Source organism: Kryptolebias marmoratus, linkage group LG17 (genome assembly GCF_001649575.2).
Source record: "Kryptolebias marmoratus isolate JLee-2015 linkage group LG17, ASM164957v2, whole genome shotgun sequence".
Lineage (NCBI taxonomy): Eukaryota > Metazoa > Chordata > Actinopteri > Cyprinodontiformes > Rivulidae > Kryptolebias > Kryptolebias marmoratus.
In genome coordinates this window covers 9,033,830-9,052,549 of record NC_051446.1, presented here as the reverse complement: position 1 = coordinate 9,052,549, position 18,720 = coordinate 9,033,830, and the positions used below count along the sequence as shown (strand labels likewise).

Here is an 18,720-nt window from a genome sequence, read left to right as displayed (position 1 = left end):
CCCCCCCCCCCCCCCACACACACACACACGCTCATTTTTAACATCTATTCCTCTTCGTGGTCACTCAGAGCTCTACTCCGTGGAAAGGGGAACTGTGCGGCGAGGCTCAGACTCTGCTCGAATTCTACGCTACGCAGAACGATCTCTCTCCGTTCCTGCAGGACCTGGCGTAAGCGTCATAATGTTTTTTCATTGGGCCGACTTTTCTGCTAAAACAAAGCACGTGGATGTTGTTTGTTCGTAATCAATGAGAGCAATCAGGCCAGTTGGACGTTTTAGCAGCATTTTGAATTGGAAGATATCGAACTAGGGGTGGCACAGCGGAACAGTGGAACAGTGATTAAAGCTGTCGCCTCCCAGCAAGAAGGTCGCAGGACCTGGGGCCTTTCTGGGTAGAGTTTGCATGTTCTCCCGGTGGGTTTACTCCAGGTACTCCGGTTTCCTCCCACAGACCAAAAACAGGCTTGTTAGGTTCATTGGTAACTAAATTGTCCCTAGATGTGAGTGAGACTGAGTGGTTGTTTGTCCCGTTTGTCTCTATGTGTCCCTGTGATGGACTGGAGACCTGTCCAGGGTGTCCCCTGCCTCTCGCACAGTGACTGCTGGAGTTAGGCGCCAGCTACCTGTGACCCAAAAAAGAAAAGCGAGTAAAGAAAATGGGCAGATGGAACTAGAACGTCTTATGTTTAACTAGACCAGGGGTGAGCAATTATGGTCCTCGAGGGCCACTATCCTGCATGTTTTACTTGTTTCCCTGCTCCAACACACCTGATTCAGTGGTTAAATTACCTCTTCATGTTCTACAGAAGCCTGTTAATCACCCATTGATTCAAATCTAGAAGGAAACTGCTCGTTCAAAGATTTTTTTTTTAGATATATATTGGCTTTGTTTAATAAATAATGACATGGTGGAATCTGTTGGGGGGGGGTTATTTGTACACTTGAGGCTTGATTGAAATAATTTTAAGACGTAGCAAAAACCAGATCATTTTTATTATGTCCTTATTGTCATAAGGCGTGGAGACAGAGGCGAACCCAGAACGCAGACTCATCTTAAAACACAAATACTAATTTATTAGAATAAAAAAATAACCAAAACAATGGGCTGACGAGGCAGCAAAACTAATAATAACAAAAATCCAAAATCAAGGAACAAAGCAAGGCATAACCAAACGTGACTACCATGGACCAAGTGGAAAACACAGCAAAAACGGAATGACCCAGTAGGGAATGAAGAGCAAAGACCGGTATATGAAGGCTGAGGATCAGGAGGAAAATGGGCNAGCAAGGAATGAGAGAAGGAGGCGTGGCAGGTTACTGGGGAGGTGAAAATGACAAGACATGAACACAAATCCAAAAGACAAACACAGCAGAACAAGAACCAGAAAAACCATCAAACAATACACCAAAACTATGACACTTATATGTAAAACCCCAGAATTAAAAGAAGGTGGACTTTCTGTTTCTCCACGACCGTATGTATCAGATTATATTTTCATGTCTGTGATTTTTACAGACTGAGTGGTCTGTACAAATCAGTTACCTGACAGGTCATATCGAAAGACGCACATGATGTTTAAAGTGGCACACGAGAGTGACTTGTTACCAGCAAGTAAAAGGTCTCACAGCTTTTGATGCAATAGCAAGAGCTTCATCATACAGCTTGACCACAGAGCTGTGGGTTGACTGAAGTACAGAAAGGCATGCTTATCTTAGAGGTTTGTACAAATCAGCATCCAAGGTGGAATGATTATACAGCAAACAACTTTGATGATTTTTAAAAACAAGAACAAGTTTTGGATTTTCTCTAATAATCCATACAGGCTCAAATATATTTAACCAGTGGTTAAAGTGGTGTTGAAGGTTCTGGAATGGTCTTTAACTTAACGAGGCCCTCATTCGTGATAATGATTGACTGCAGCTGGTAGTTTGTCTTTTTGTTTAACAGCACTCGTTGAATTGACCAACACTCAGAATGATGGCAAAGTCCAAGGAACCCCCGTGAAGATCTAAGGTCCAATTTACACAGCGTTGTTTTTCCGCGAACACAGGACATTTCTGTTGCAATTTGGCCATTCGTCTACACGACAACGGTGATCGGATACCTTGACACCGAAGATTTTTGAACTCGGGTCTCAGAGTGGCAGTTTTCGGATGCTACCTGTTGCGTTTCTAAAGGAAGCCGCAACGTGTGAAATCGCACATGCGCACCACAGACGGCTGCAGTCAATAGCCGTTCTGCATTTGTAGATAACAGGAACAATGGTGGCCGGTGGAGGGCTGTTTGTGCTGCCCACCCTTTTCAATGCGTAGCGGCAACCCGACCTTATTGGCGGTCCGAGCAAACGTCCGTGTATTCACCATTTTGGATGTAACCAATTTCATGCTTGAGAGACTGGTGTCTGCTCATGTCAAACTACAACGGATTCAATGGGCGCAGGATTACTGTGTGAACGTGGAACTTTTCCCCAATCAAATCTCTAATGTTTCCAGGGGACCAGTCACATGTAAACAGGGTCTAAGAATTAGAAGAAACTGATAAGGATGTTCAAGAAACAGCAAGCCTCAAACCTGATGTGAACTGGAAACTGCTGGAACATCAGTATTACTGTCCACATTGAAGCCAGTTTTATGTCACCATGGACCGAGAGGGAGACGTTGGATAGTAAGACAAGACTGAGATATTTGGCCATAATGACAAGAAGTACCTTTAGAGGAGTCCAAGTGAAGCTTCCGAAGCTAAGAATACTTTACCAGCTGTCAAGCATGGTGGTGGTAGCATTATGCATGTACGATTATCACAAATTTTTCAACTTCACCTAAAATCAACAGCTATGTGGTTGAAACTTGGACAGATTTAAGCGTTGCAACAGGACAATGGTCCCAGAAACAGCAGAACTTGTTTCTGATTGACAAATCGGGCTAATATTAAGCTTCTGGAATGGCTGTTTCAAAGCCCCAGATTTAACTCGACTGAAAATTTGTGGACTATGCTTAGAAGCTGGGTCCATGACAGGAAACCAACCCATTTAAACCAACTCTAACAATTCTGCCAAGAAGTATCAGCCAGAATTAGGTCAGAAGCTTGTTGACAGACAGAAAAAGCCTGTGGTCGAGGTGCAACTTGCTAAGAGACATTTAATCAAATATTAGTGTTGGTAGTGTTGTAGGTATATATTATTGAGGCTGTTTGTATAAGTTTACCTTGTGTGGATAAAAAAAAAATATACAAAAGAAAAAATTTTACAACCCAACTCTTGTTCTTAAAAATCATTACAGTTGTATGATGTATGATCAGTCAAAAAGATTAGAAGAAACCCCAAGATTATTATGACATGTACGCCCATAATGAGTAAATGTAAACCTCTGACTGCAACTATACTGTATGTATAGGCATACTGTAATACTGTACTTATACTTACAGTATTATGTTCTCTTTAATACTCATAACGTATCTGTTATATCAGATTGAAACAGAGGTAAAGCAATACTTACAGTATGACTAAAGTCATTTGAATGTGATTCACTTACTGTATCTGTTACGGGATTATACTGAGGTTTTGGTATGGCCCAAATAGGTTCTGAAATTGGTCTTACACCATGGAAATGTGAATAAATAATATGTTGCTTAGTTTCAATTTTTGCCAACCAATGGAAGTCATTTTAAAAGTTTAACTTTCCACAACCAGTAGAAACCAGATATTTATCTCCACTGTATAAAAAAAGATGTGTAACCATCACTGTATGATATTCAATCAGACTAAACCTTTCCTGTTTGAAGCTGGTTAGGATTCCCCAAATTATTTCTATTTTTTAAACGCCCAAATAATGAGCAAGACCCTTTGTTATTGCTTTCTTCAAAGTCACAAATTTGCATACATTTTCTTAGTATTTGGTAGCTTTGCCTTACACTGTCTTCTTCTTCTTCTTTTTTTTTTTCTTTTGGTTGTTCCCTTTTCAGGGTTCGCCACAGTGAGTCCTACTCCTCTATCTAACTCTGTCCTCTGCATCCTCTGTCCTCACTCCAACTACCTCCATGTCCTCTCTAACTGCATCCATATGTCTCCTCTTTGTCTTTTTCCTGGCAGCTGCATCTCTAACATCCTTCTACCAATATACCCACTGTCCCTCCTCTGCGCATGTCCAAACCATCTCAGTCTGGCCTCTTTAACTTTATCTCCCAGTCGTTCAACCTGTGTCAGACAGTGAGTTATGTGTCCGTTTATAGTGTATGTAAACATCTGGTTTTATAAGGGATAAAACTGTGTTGTCCTTACATGATACACAATGAGTCATTCAAATCCAAAAAACTGCACATCTATTTTTTACACAAGATTTTGTGTAAATGCTTAAAGTCTTTAAACCAGATAGCCCGGCTCTTAGTTCCAGGAATGTGTGTGTGTGGGAGCTGTGTGTCATGTCTCAGTTCTGAGTAAGTGTGATTGTGTTTCCCCCTGCCAGGAAGTGGGTGGCTTACAGTAAACTGTACCAGAGTCTAGAGGTGGACTCGTCTGTGCTGCTCCAGCAGCTCACCAGCATAGAGTACCACTGGCACCAGCAGGAGCTGCCCTACCAGCAGGTACAAACGCCCAACACACTGCCAGTGATGGAAAGTACCCAAGGGTGCATTTCCATTTTTTTAGTTCCTTTATACTGGTAATGCACAACATTTCAAAAGAATATAGGTACTTTCTCTTCTGCCATTTTTAAACTGCATCACTAACATTTAAATTTTGAGTTTGTTTTTATTATCATTTATACTCTTTTAAAGCTCTTGCTTGTAGTAGGTTGTTTTTTTGTTTGTTTCTTTGGTTCACTAACCAAAACACCAAAAGAAACTAGAAGTTGATATTTCAGCAGAAACGAGTGTTGAGAAAGGTGTTGCATTCTGTTACTAGAAACGGGAACTTGGGGATTCTTTTCACGGTTTCCTGCAGTACGGATTGTGTCTGGTGTCGAAGTACAGAGACATCTTCCCGCCGACCCCTACTGCTACTCCAAAATTACACACAATGCTCAGGTATGAGTTACTGCTCGCCGCCATAAAAGGCGGCCGACTGTATAACTGCCTATATTTCTGTTTATTTGTCTGCCAGCCGTGTTAGCAAAATGTCTAGTTTGGAGAGATTTTCATGAAACTCCCACAAAATAATCATAAGCTAATTAAAACTGTATGACTAGCTGATTTAATTTTGAAGTCAAGATGGTTTCAGCTGGCTTGGACAACACATATAACTCAGTCTGTTTTACAGATGTCCAGCTAAAGATTGGTGTGGTAGTTGCTGACAGTCATCCCTAACACATAATCTGAGCACTAACAGATGGCGTAATGTTTTTCTTTAAAACGTTGGCGTTAACTGCTGGAGCCAACTCAATTCAAGATGGCCACCGCAGTTAACAGATCTTAGCAAACACAACTCAGTAACTTTTACAGATATTGAGATATAATTTAGTGTGGTAGAGGGCAGAGAGTTCTCCCCAACATATACTTCGAACGCTAACATCGTTGTTTAAAACTTTGGCATGCAAGGCAGCTGGCGGTACATTTGTTTAATTCATTTTTTGGCAAAGCCGATCGGGCCAAGATCGTGCATTTAAATGATGTGTCGTTTTTCTTCAGGATCTTAGTCCAGATATGTAAGACTAAGGCTTTTCAGAAACTGAATCCAGCTCACTTTGAACTCCACGATGAGGTCAACGACGCAATACAGGTCAGAAGTCCTCCTCCTGGGATTATTCTCGGCAGCATGTACGACCATCGACCGCCTTTAATTAATCGTAACGAGACTTTTATATCAGACAGGGACAGAGGAGTGGTTCACCATCAAAAAGGGTTTGCATCAGCCGATGACTAAGGTAAAGTCAAGAACCTCGCGCATTTCAAAATGTGCTATTTGGAAATTCTCTGATTTCTTTCACTTTCCTAATGCCCTGTCGTTTCTTTGCGCCGCTGACATCCAGGACCTGGTAGAGACCGGGAGCGCCCTTTCCAGGTTGATTATGGAGGTGCAGGAAGACATAAAACACAACAAGGATGTGTGGAACAGAGTGTTTGTCAGGCAAGGGCAGCAACATAAAACATAACATTCAAACATTTTCTACATCAGTAGGTGTCTCTCATTCCCAGCACCACGACTGGACCAATAGAAGTTGCAACTAAAATCACTGGCATGGCTGAAAGCAAGTGGCGATGTACTGTATTCACTGACCTAATGTTACAGTATTTGTTACTGTATGCTGAGGCCAGTGAGAAATTTGATTTTGTTTATTTTGTACATATTTTGCAATCTAACTAGTTCACATTTCGTGCTACTTTAGCCATTCATACATAAAAATGTTCAGCTCATTCAGGAGATGGGTGCTAAGACTTTTGGTTTTTGTAATTTTTATACTTTTCAAAAGATTTAAATTTATTCACAAATAATTCCCCCTAGAAATCCATTGAGATCTGTTCAATTACTTCAAAAATATTTTTGCTTTTGTTTGACATTTGCTAATCTTTTGCTACTTTTAGCTAACTTTTTCCAACTTCTAGCTTTTAGCTACTACTCTATTACTTTTAGTTTTTAGCCAGCCTTTTGCTAATTTTAGCTTCTAGCTACCTTTTTGCTACATTAGCTAGCTTTTTACTACTTTTAGTTTTTAGCTAGCTTTTTTCTATTTTGGGTTTTTTGCTAGCCTTTTGCTACTTTTAGCCTCTGGCTACATTTCTGCCACTTTCGCTTTTAGCCAGCCCTTTACTACATTTAGCTTTTAGCTACCTTTTTGCTACTTTAGCATTTAGCTAACCTTTTGCTACTTTTAACTTCTAGCTATCATGTTGCTGCTTTTAACTAGCATTGTGCTATCCTCAGTGTTTAGCTTGTGTTTTGCTTCTTTAGGCTTTAACAACTGCCGCAAATTTTAGCACTTATTCAACACTCAGCATTCACTCTGCATTTTTGAAGAAAATATCATTTCTCCAGTTGGATTATGGTTCTTCACTCATCCAATAACCAACGTGTTTTATCTTTGCTTCAGTGCCGTGCAAGTAGACGTGTTCACCGTTGTCTACCTGAAGTTTGACTCCCTGGTGCGTGGCAAACCGAGCACGTTTTACATCTCATCTGTCTGTAACTTTCCCGACGAGAGCTTCAATAATTGTGCGTCATCTAATTATATTTCAACTCCTCGATTATTCTCTGTAGCTGGCACATGAAGTGAGGGAAACCTTATCGCTGATGGAAGGTCAGATGGATGAAAAAGTTGCCAAAAGCCTGTTCCAAGTTTACCTGAGCCTGAAGGGCATCCATCAAGACAAGGCTTTCCTACAGAAAAGGTCAGAAAAAGTCCTTACCACGGCCTTATTTTTTCATTTTTTTTTACAGACCATTTTAGTTGGCCTTTTATTAAAATGTTTTTAGCTGACCTTCGGTTCTCCTGGTTAGCCTTTTGGTACCTTTAGTTTAGTTCTTATTATGTCTGAGATTATATTAGATTTCATTTAGATTATCCCAGCTCATATTTTAGATATTGTTGTGTGTGTTTTGACAATCTTAGTTCATGTTTTAGATATGTTTAGTTTTAACTTTATATTGTTGTGTGGGCTTTCATATTAGATATGTTCCGTTTCTTATGTTTTCGATATGTTTAGTTTCATGATTTTATTTAGATTATCTTAGATTTCAAGGAGATTATCCCGGCTCATATTTTAGATATTGTTGTGTGTGTTTTGACTCTGTATTTTTGTGTAAAATGTTGTAAAGCACTTTGTATCGCCTTCTTGCTGAAAAGTGCTATATAAACAAATTGGACTTACCATGACAAAGCTATGCTCTGATTCCTCTTGAAAATCAGTTGTGATTACAAAACTGGTATGAAATAATCAGAGAGAAATCAACAGCAGTGCTGACGTTTACTAATTTTCTCATCGACTGCAGAGCTGAATTTCATTTTTGATTGTCTAGTTTGGGTCTCAGTCATGTACTATGCCACACTGACCCTGGAACAATGCCACTTTTTATTATTATTTTCTTTCTGATCTACCTTTTTTTAACCTGCCAGTGTTACAGGAGTTTTTTTTTCAGGCTTGCATTATATTTATTAGCACTTTAGAGGAGCAGAAGTAATCTTTTAGGTCGCACATTTTAGTCAGTATTTCAAGCTAGGTGTTTCAGCTATTTATCTATTTATTGTATGGCCACGTTCATGGTTTTATCGCTTTTAGCGAACTGTGTAAGCGGTTTATGATAGCAGCTTCACATTTGTGTTTTTAAGTTTATTTTTATCGTGTGCAATAGGTGTGTAAGTGCAAAAGTGCAAAAATATCTCATGAGCACGAGGATGGATTTTAATGAAACTCCCAGAAAGCGATCATTGGATGCACATCTACACCTAATTAACTTTTGGAGTAAAGCCACTACAGCTAATCAACCTTATCAAACACAAAAATGGATATAACTCAGATCAATTTGCAGACTCTGAGCTAAAGTCTCGTGTGGTAGTAGCTGAGAGTCATCCCCAGCGATCCCCAGATCTTTGTTTAAACCTTTGACATCTTTGGCATCCTCCAAAGAAATCCTATTGACGCAGGCAGAGAAATACCCAGCTGCAGTCAATCGTGATCACTAACTAGAGATTAACAGGGTTTGGCCTTGTCAAGCAAAAACAACCTGAACCTTAAGCGCTACTTATTGAATATGTAGATAAATGTATGTTCTGTTTCAGGTAAACTTGAAAGAAATCACTGAAGTTGTATGTTGTGTAATCATTCCACCCTGGAAAAAGAGCGGTTCTAATTTTAAAATAAAAGCCCCAAAATTGAGAACCACGATCATGCTCACACGACGAGCACAACTGTAAATATATAGATTATAAAATATTGTGCATTTGCCATTTCAGGAAATTACTCGAGCTGACAAACTTTCATGAGAGCTTCAGAGAGGCTCTGCCGTATTGGCTCAAGCAGGCATTCAGCACCACCCAGGATAGGGTGGAGAGGGCTGTGCAGGTGGACCAGGTAACAAGTTATTACAGTGGATATGTCATCCAATTGCAGTTATGTCGTCATAGGATTAAATCTATGCTGTCGCTCAGCTCCAGCCACTGCAGACGGGTTCAGTGCCCATTAAGCACAGCTCCTCAGCAGTAGACCTGGTAGCCTGCATCCAGCCCATCTGTCAGCTGTGGGAACAGCTCTCATGGCCAGACCCCGAGGAGGCCTTCATGCTGATGGTCAAAATTACTGAGGTACAGAGCAACAGATGTACAACACCAAAAAACATACAACAACCAACATACGTACAACAACCAACAAACACACAGGACCAACAAATGTATAACAGCCAACAATCGTACAACAACCAACAAATGTACAAAAACCAACAAATGTACAACAAACAACAAATGTACAACAAACAACAAATGTACAACAAACAACAAACTTACAGGACCAACATACATATACAACACCAACAAACACACATAACCAACAAATTTACAACACCAACAAACACACAGGACCAACAAATGTATAACACCCAACAATCGTACAACAACCAAAAGAAGTACAACAACCAACAAATGTACAGCACCAACAAACTTATAGGACCAACAAACATACAGGAACAACATATATATTCAACAATCATTAAATGTACAACAAGCAACAAATGTACAACACCAACAAACACACAGGATTAACAAATGTACAACACCAACAAAAGTACAACAACCAACAAATGTAAAACACTAAAATATGTACGTCACCAACAAATGTGGTGAGAATTCAAAGCCATTAGTTAAACTGCTGTTTGTACTGAGTGCTGAATCACTTTGCTGAAATTTGTTAAAGAAGCTGAACCTGAATTGTTAAAGTTAAAACAACCACACATACCAAAAACTATAATTAGCAAAACAGTAACTACAAGCTAAAATGAGCAAAACGGTAGCTAAAAGCTACAAATATGTGTAAGACTACAGAATAACTATTCTGAGGTAGATTTTGAAGAGAAAAAAGTTTTGTAAACATTTAAAGATTTTGCTTTTCTTTCAATGAGGAAAACATGTACACATCAAATATTTCACAAAGTGTTAAAGGTACGAAAACAGAAATCGTCGCTGCAGCGTCCTGTAGAAGCAGATCATTTTGTTTTATGTGTGTTTTAAATAGCTGAGAGTATGCTGAAGTAGTCACTGTCTGAGAAATGTATGGAAGAAACTACAGTGTAAACAGGAAAACAGAATACTGGGGGGGCCAGTGGTTGATTATGTCTGCTGTGTGTGTGTGTGTGTGTGTGTGTGTGTGTGTGTTTCAGGATGTGTGTAAGATAGTGACGAACTACTGTAAACTCCTCAAAGAGAGGGTCAGGGTGCTGTCGAAGAACTCTGACCACAGCAGCGCCATCAACATGGTAAACCCACGCTCATCTGAAAGGCCTTCTCGTTCTCCTTTTTTTACCTCTGTGGCTGAAGTCTTCTTTACCCCCCTCCCCCCTCCCTGTAGCTGTGTGTGGTGGTGAACGACCTGGAGCACTTACGGGTAGTGCTGAAAGGGCTTGCCACGCAGCTGAACTTCGAAGGACTTCAGAAACGCACTGAAAGCGTCATCGGGGACAACCAGTTCCACAACACGCTGCACCTGCAGCTTCAGCAGGCCCGGAGCTTCCTGGGCCGAGAGATCCGATCGGCACTGGACACTCTCGGGGAAAAGGTACCCCTGGAAAAGGAAGTTATCACTTATGATTTAAGATGGCTTGTTAGTTGGGTTTGTTGTTGTTGTTGTTTGTGTGGGGTTGTGTAGAGTACTGATGAGCATTCAGTATCATACCTGCAGCAGAGAGCAGTCAGCGTGATCTCAATTTTAAAGAATCGGGGAAACGTTGTTGCAGTGGGGTCAAGCAAACAGCTACAGAGTCCATTCAAAAAGGAATTTCTGCTTATAGCGTTTCAAGCCATCGCTGCATTTTTACACCCCGTCACTTTTGTATAAAACAGTTACTTACATTGTTGCTGGTTTCTCAACCAAACATTTATTTTGTTGCAATTACAGCCACGCTGTTGCTATTTATTGTTCTGAAAAATAACATTATGGAACTGTCCACAGGGCCGCCAAACAGTCAAAACGCAACTTTTTGGGAACTATGATGTCATCGCCCCTCCTCTGATCTAACCTACAAGACAAGGGTGTTCTCTTCTTGTTGTTGTGTTTCCATCTTACACCCGGGTTGTAAGCTGTGTGCACTCATGGATGCACAATTTCCTGTTTCTGGGATAGTTTTTGGCGGCAGCGTTACAGTACCACATACAGGCCTGGCATAGTTACTGCACCAAGTTGGGTTGTTTTCTCTCTTTCTTTTTTTGTCTCGGCAAAGACCATTCTAGAAGTGTTAGAGAGGATATATTTAGAAATGACAAAAAATATTGCTTTGGAAAAATTCACGTTTCACATATCTGGTAAAGTGTCAACAAACCAAAGACAACACATAACCTCTTATTTCTCCAGGAAACAGCTCTTGGTTTTGTAATTACTCAGTTTTGCAGCCTATAGTTTTTGTTTTAGTGTTTGACCGGCAGGTTTGCAGCAGTTTCTGTTCAGGGAATCATAAGCTGTAGCAACACAAATATTGCTTGTTTGGAAACATCGTGAAAAACGAAACAACTGTCTGATCCATTCCTACCATACACCATATGCAGAGCTAGAGCACGGGCAAGGTTTTCTCAAAGGGGTCACCTGTGACCTTGACCTTTGACCTTGTGAACTTGAAATCAGTAGGGATCACCCACAGCCCATAAGGTATCCAGCTGTGCAGTTTGCCATTTGTACTTTACATGGTTGCATGTAAAGTACATGTATTATTTTTTTACACAGAGGTCACCTGTAACCTTGACCTTTGACCCTGTGGCCTTGAAATCAATAGGGATCATCCTCGAGCCACGAGGTACTCAGCGGTGCAGTTTGACATTACAGGGTTATCAATTTAGAGCTTGAACAAGAGATTGTCCACAGACGGACAGACGGACGGATGGGAGTTGGAGTTGCTTAAAATGGTAAAAAAATTGTCTGTTGAATGGATTCTGCTCTTAGCAATTCTTAGCTTGACTTCCTTATTTCTTCCTTATTTACCAAGTTGAGATCCCTCTGACTGCTGTCTGCTGCCAGTAAGATATTGACTGTTTATAACTACTCCATGTAGCTGCAAGTCAAAGAATATTCCTTTCATAAAATATGTGTATAAAATTGGTAAATTGCTATTTCTTTCGCTTTAGTTAAACACAGACATTGAGACTCACGTCAGAAGTATGTCGACCAGGCGGAGGATTCCCTCCAAGTCCACGGAAGACGTGAGTGGTCACTGTTATCAGATTTTTAGACACCGATAGAAACCGCTGCTGCTTTTTTTTTTTTTCGTGACCAGCCTTTTGTCTACCCACAGGCTGCAGCCCCTCTGATGCGCTACCTTGAGCAGGAGCTGCACTATATGAATGAAAACCTAGTTCAGGGGAACTTCAGCAGGTACATCACACGCTCCACAAACTCTCCTTTCATTTCCATTTGTGCCTTGGTTTTTCTAAAGATGCCACTTTTTTTCCCCCCCTGTCCTACACCCAGTCTCCTGACACCTTTATGGAATAACTCAGTGAAAATCCTACATCAGTTGTCCACTCAGTATTCCCAGCAGGAAGGGCTCATGGTGTTCTGCCAAAGACTGCTGTATACGCTGCAGGTTGGTGCGCAACCTTATGGTTATGGGGCTTTATTACAATTGATTAAAATAGTAATGATGGGAAAATTAAAGTCCACCTCAAATATATTAATTACTTTGACTAATTAACACTCATGGTGAAGTCAAATTACACATAACAGAGCTCCTACAACGCCAAGGTGGAAAGACATCAGCAATGACCTTAGAGAAGGAACTGTTGCTACCCAATAATCTTAAAGGCTATAAGTCCAGTTCCAAATAATGTGGAGTCCATCATTCTACAGAGAGAAAGATTATTCACGTGTGGAAAACATTTAAGACAACTGCCAGTCTTCCTAGGAGCAAACATCCAAGCAAATTCCCCCCAAGTTCAGACTGTGCAATGTTAATAGAAAAGACAAAAAAAAAAAACAAGAGCTCTATATCAGACTCTACAGGCCTCAGTTAGCAGAAAAAGTTCATGACTTCCATCTGAGTGAACCATGAGACTTGGAGCAACATCCTTTGGGCAGATAGGACCAAAGTAAAGACATTTACCCATAATGCACAGCGCCATGTTCGGAGCAACCCAAACACAGCATGTCAGCAAAACATCAACTGTGAAAGGGATGCCCGAGATTAGATTTGAATGATTTTAGGAGAACCTGGTAAAGAACAGATCATTTTATATCATGTTCCGGCTCGTAAAACTCTAAAACTGAAAAAGAGCGGACCTTCTTTTTCTCATGACTGTAACCCCTAGAATCGTTTACCATGGCAGAATGGTCCCACTCAGCACAAGTTGGACCATTTTAATTAACTTCTGAATGACATTTACTGAGATCAAATGAACTGCCAATAAGTGTTTTGAATTATTCTCAGCATTTTTTTTTAATATGAAACAAATTATTTTTAACGTGTGCTTTGGGAACAACAACTACTTGCTACTGGTATTGCCTTCTTTTGGACAAGTTTTCCAAAGGTCTTCAACCACATATCCGTTTAGTATTTAAACACCATCTAAAATAAGTAAATGCACGATAATTAAGGGTTAAGAATTTAAGAAAATGCTCTCATGTATTTCTATTGAAACGTGAAAGATGAAAAATTCTACCTACCAGCAATTTTACTCCTCATTACTTATTAACTTGTATATTATGTTTTTTTTAAAATTTGACTTAAATAACAGCAAAAACGTTCCAATAAGCCAACAGCTTCACCATATAGTGTATTTGTCTTTCTTTTTGTCTGAATTTCAGAGTCTTGAGCAGTGCTTTCACGCCGAGGGAAATGGACTTCCTCTGGAAGAACTCCACTCCGATGAGTACGAGGTGAGAAGAGGTTTCTTTTATGTCACTGAACGGTTGTTTCATCCTCACATGCATCAAATGAAAAAAACCAATTCTCCTCATCTAGACTCTAAAGGCTCTACTCACCCACAACTCTCTGAGCAGCCAACATCTCGTGGAGAAGTTCTTTAAAAGAAAAATAGCGGAGCAGGTGAGTTTGAAAGAAGCTCTGAATCCTCTTGGAAAGGCTGTATTCTGACTTTTTATTTCCCACCGCTGAAGGCGAAATTTTGGCCTGTGTCTGTGTGTGTTTGTTTAGCTGTAGCATTAGCAGATATCTCATGAACCAGTAGACGAATTTTGATGAAACCCTCAGCAATCACTGAATGTACATCTAAAGTACAACTGATTGCATTTTGGAGTCTACCTGATTCAAGATGGCTGGCACAACTAAGTTACCTTATCATACACAAAAATGTCTATCACTCAGCTAATTTTACAGATACTGAGCTAAACTTTGGCATGGTAGTAGCTGAGAGTCATCCTCAACACATACATTAAGCGCACAAAGATAATGTAATAAGCTCTTGCATAAATGGTGGCGGGCGATATGCAGTCCTTCAAGCAACACTGGGCTTTTAATTTTGTTCCGTCCTAACGGTTGCAGAAAAGTTACACGGGGGAGAAATACGGTGCGGTGACCCTCCTCACGTCCTACAGAGAATCGGACCAAAAACTGCGAGTTGAAGTGCTGAACGCGGTCAACCTCCTACCAATGGACACTAATGGTAAAACGACAACGGTACTCGCAGTGCTCCGAGATCTTTTTTTTTTTTTTTCCTCCTGTGTTGAAGAAGTGCTTTGATGCTTGCCAGGTTTCAGCGACCCGTTCGTGCACCTGTGTCTGGAACCTAACCACATCTTTCCCGAGGTTGAGTCTCGCTGCACTCAGATCAAGAGCTGTGATCTCAATCCCCTCTTTGATGAGTCCTTTGAATTGTAAGTTGTTTGCCTTCTTTGGATTGTCAACATCACGAGTTAACACCTGCTTCATGGTTCTTATTTACAAGTAAAATACTTTCCACCTTTGACAGTTTTTATCAACAACTGCAGTCAGAACTGTGTGGCATTATACAGCTTCTGTAACTTCTTTAAAATCTTACATACTCGTAATCTTAAACACTCGTAATCTAGGGCTTTTAATAATAGATTTAAACTTTTCTTTCCCCAGGCTTAAATGACCATATAACATACAACTTCAATGATTTTTAGAAACAAGAACTGTGTGCTTAAGTTTGAATTAAGTGTGGATTTTCTTGGATCCACTCAAGATCCGAGTCATACATATTGGCTCGAATATATACATACACACCCACTAATATTTAGTTAAATGTCTCATAGGATGTTGCACCTCGACCACAAGCTTGTTGTATCCGTCCACAAACTTCTGGCATAATTCTGGCTGATTTTTGACCACTCATTTTGACAGAACTGATAGAGTTCGTTTGAATTGGTTGGCTTTTGGCACAAGAGCGGCCTCTTGATCCCGAGGCTGCGAGTTCAAGCCCGGGTTGCGTCTGGAAGGGCATCTGGTTCCAAAAACCAGAAGTTCGCTCACTGTGGCGTCCCCAGGTGAAGGGAGAAAGAAAGGTTTCTTGGCATGACACCCAGCTTTTTAAAAGAAAAAAAAGTCCACAAATTTTTCATAGGCTTAAAGTTAAGACCATTCCAGGAGCTTAATGTTAGCCTGATTTGTCCAATCAGGAACCAGTCCAGATATGAGTTTTGTGTCATTGTCTTGTTAGAACACCCAACAGTCTCCAAGTTTCATCTGTCTAACTCTATCCTGCATGTTTTAGTTGTTTCCCTGCTCTTCAGCAGGTCTTCGGGTTCTGCAGAAGCCTATTAATCACTCAGTCATTCAAATCAGGTGTGTCAAAGAGGAGAAACACCTGAAACACGCAGGACAGTGGCCCTCCAGGACCAGGGTCGGACACCGCTCTCAGTCCATGTTGATGTAAAACTGGTTGACAGAGACGCGGGTGTTCCAGCAGTATTTAGTTTGTGACTGGCTGGAGCCTTGGTGGTTCCTGGGATGTACCTGAAGCATCCTAACCAGTTTCCTTTCATTCGAGGGGATTGGCCAATGCAATGAGTTCTGTCAAACGAATCCTTTTTCTCGAGAAACTTTGGCCATGTCTGGTTGAAGGACATCCAAAAACCTTCAGCACCACTTATAAAAGACGAGTGAATGTATGGATATATTTGACTTTGTATGTATAATGTTGAGCAGTGTGGATTAGAGCAAATCCACAATAAATTCTAACTTGTGTACCCAATTCTTGATGTTGTATGTTGTCTAATCATTCCACTATGGGGAAAAAAAAAAAAAAAAAAAAGAGTAGTTTAAACCAATCATTAAAAGCCCATAATTAATATGACACTCATCCCCATGATTAGTGTACATAAACCTCTGATTACAGTTGTGCATGACTGAATGTAGCGGAGTGTTGCCACGATCAGGATCGTGCTTTCAAACCCTTCTAACCTGCTCTCCACACCTCAGCCTGGTGTCCTTGGAGCAGTGCCAGGCTCCCGGAGCTTGCCTGGCGATCACAGTTCTGGACCATGACACCTTGAAAACAGATGACTTTGAGGGGGAAGCCTTCCTGTCCCTCGATGATGTACCAGGAATTTCGAAGAAACAAGAAGGAGAGGACCTGATTTCGCAGCTAGACTCGTCACCCGAGCAAAGACGCCTGCCTCTGATGCATCCTAAACCTAACGGTATGATATGCCAGTAAAGCAGAATGTAAATCTGTCCTCTTAACTTCACTGTGTTACAGTATTTAATGATTTTTGAAAGTTTAAATATTCCTACTCATTTCAAATTTCCAGTTTCGATTCATTTTCATGAGATAGTTGTTGTTTATTTCTTGGTCAAAGCCTTTATATGGCATCACGTCGATCAAAGTGTTCTTAGAATAGCTAAAAAACACGGTTTTCTACCACAACTGCCCCTTACACGAAATAGTTTAAATGTATCTTCAATATCTGTGATAAAATACTTCATAGTAATGGAGTTATATGGGGGGAAACTTGCTTGAAATAATTCTAAAAATACATAAAACTGAAAGAAATTCAAGAATTTCTCTGTATTTTGCTCCATCCACCTTTCCTTCGACTCTGACCAGTTTACCGGTCCCTGCCAATGAAACGCATCAACACAATGCTGCCACCACCATGCTTCACTGTGCGGATGGTGTTCTCAGCACGATGAGAGGTGGAGGGTCCTGCCGGACATTAGTAAATGACCCTCTCTTGGCAGATTTGTTGTGTTGGCATCATCTTTCCATGTCCTAATAATGGATTTAATGGAGCTCTCTTAATGGATGTTCAGGGTTTAGGATGTTTTTATAGCCCAGCCCCGACCTGTTCTTCTCCACCACTTTGCCTCTAACCTGCGTGGAGAGTTCCTTGGTCTTCATGATGTCTCTTGTTTGGCGGTAGCCTGCACTACTTAAGCGATGTGGGACTGGTTATCAGAACAGGTGCATAAACAGTATAGCAAGATCATTTGACACTTTGTGGATATTATTTAACCGATTATGTGGCCGAATGTGGCTCAGTTTTAGATTTTTTAGAATTATTAAATCAAGTTTTTTCTCCCTCCAATTTTACTTTATTAATCTGGAGTATTTTATGCTACTTTATTGCTTTTATTCAATTGGAAAAACTCAATTAAAGTCCAGGCTGTAAGGCAACAAAATTAGAGATGGGATCCTTAGAGGGATCCGGATCTTGCAGATCTGTTACTTTCAAAAGACTGGCTCTTCTAAACAATCAGTCACACTGTACTCTATAATCTATTTAAATCCAGCTCTAACTAACGAGCCAAATTCAAATATCTCACAACACATCTGAACAAAGAGACGAGCTGCTTAGATTAAATCACAGCCGCGCCCATGGACAGGAGAGCTGGATTTTAAATAAACGGGCAGGAGGAGCAGGAGACAAACAGGCCAACCAGAAGAGAGAGGGATCTCCATTGGGAGGAGTCAGGAGAGGCCAGCCAATCAAGATGTGGAACCACATACCAGGGCCAGCAGATCAGCAACCTGCAACTGCACGGCATTATACAAACCAAATGCCCTCTGGTCATAACAGTAATATTTGCATCAGCTCGATCGTTTACGTCAGCTCTTCCGCCACTCCAAGAAAGAACTAGAAGCACCTAAAGTTGCCCCTTTTGTGTTTTCTTCTGCAGAGGACAGCATCCTGAAGTTGCTGGAGTCGAGGAGAGGCGACCGGGAAGCGCAGGCCTTCGTGAAGAAGCGGCGGCAGCGAGAGAAACAATCCCAGGAGGGCGTTCAGTCATGAGAAAACATGCAGACACGCACTCTTCCTCCAAAAATATACAATTTGTTTTAATGATCAGTACCAAAAAACAAAGAAAAGCACTGAGAAGGAAAACATCGGCGCTGCATGAGTTGTGTGTGGACAGTACGCAGAGCATGGGTTCACCAAAGACCAACACAGTGATCAGCAACACGTTCACGCCTCCACTTAAACATTTACAGGTCTGTACGCCTCCCCACGGCTCGTCCAATCAGTGCAAGAGAAAGGTTTAACATCACGTTTGTTTGTGTATACATTTATATATAATATATATGAAATAGATATCATACACCGTGTGAGTGAAATGTCAAATATTACCACCAATGTAAAAATTTGGCAGAGAAAACCGTCACGTGTCGATTTTAAAAAAT

General features: G+C 40.7%; 1 protein-coding gene across 2 annotated transcripts in view; it reads left to right on the top strand.

The window, feature by feature from the left end:
• unc13d (unc-13 homolog D (C. elegans)) overlaps positions 1–18,719 on the top strand; it is a 26,147-nt gene extending 7,428 nt beyond the window's left edge. For both annotated transcript variants that reach the window (XM_017416131.3, XM_017416132.3), the window contains 21 exons: positions 69–169; positions 4,462–4,579; positions 4,899–5,020; positions 5,621–5,711; positions 5,800–5,856; positions 5,962–6,059; positions 7,021–7,072; positions 7,188–7,318; positions 8,881–8,998; positions 9,076–9,228; positions 10,296–10,391; positions 10,484–10,690; positions 12,247–12,321; positions 12,414–12,493; positions 12,590–12,704; positions 13,922–13,993; positions 14,079–14,162; positions 14,619–14,739; positions 14,827–14,950; positions 16,518–16,738; positions 18,219–18,719. In XM_017416131.3, the coding sequence (XP_017271620.1) occupies positions 69–169; positions 4,462–4,579; positions 4,899–5,020; positions 5,621–5,711; positions 5,800–5,856; positions 5,962–6,059; positions 7,021–7,072; positions 7,188–7,318; positions 8,881–8,998; positions 9,076–9,228; positions 10,296–10,391; positions 10,484–10,690; positions 12,247–12,321; positions 12,414–12,493; positions 12,590–12,704; positions 13,922–13,993; positions 14,079–14,162; positions 14,619–14,739; positions 14,827–14,950; positions 16,518–16,738; positions 18,219–18,331 (2,349 nt within the window). In that variant the 3' untranslated portion in view covers positions 18,332–18,719. The remainder of the gene's footprint in view (positions 1–68; positions 170–4,461; positions 4,580–4,898; positions 5,021–5,620; positions 5,712–5,799; positions 5,857–5,961; positions 6,060–7,020; positions 7,073–7,187; positions 7,319–8,880; positions 8,999–9,075; positions 9,229–10,295; positions 10,392–10,483; positions 10,691–12,246; positions 12,322–12,413; positions 12,494–12,589; positions 12,705–13,921; positions 13,994–14,078; positions 14,163–14,618; positions 14,740–14,826; positions 14,951–16,517; positions 16,739–18,218) is intronic.
• Position 18,720: the final 1 nt, after the last annotated feature.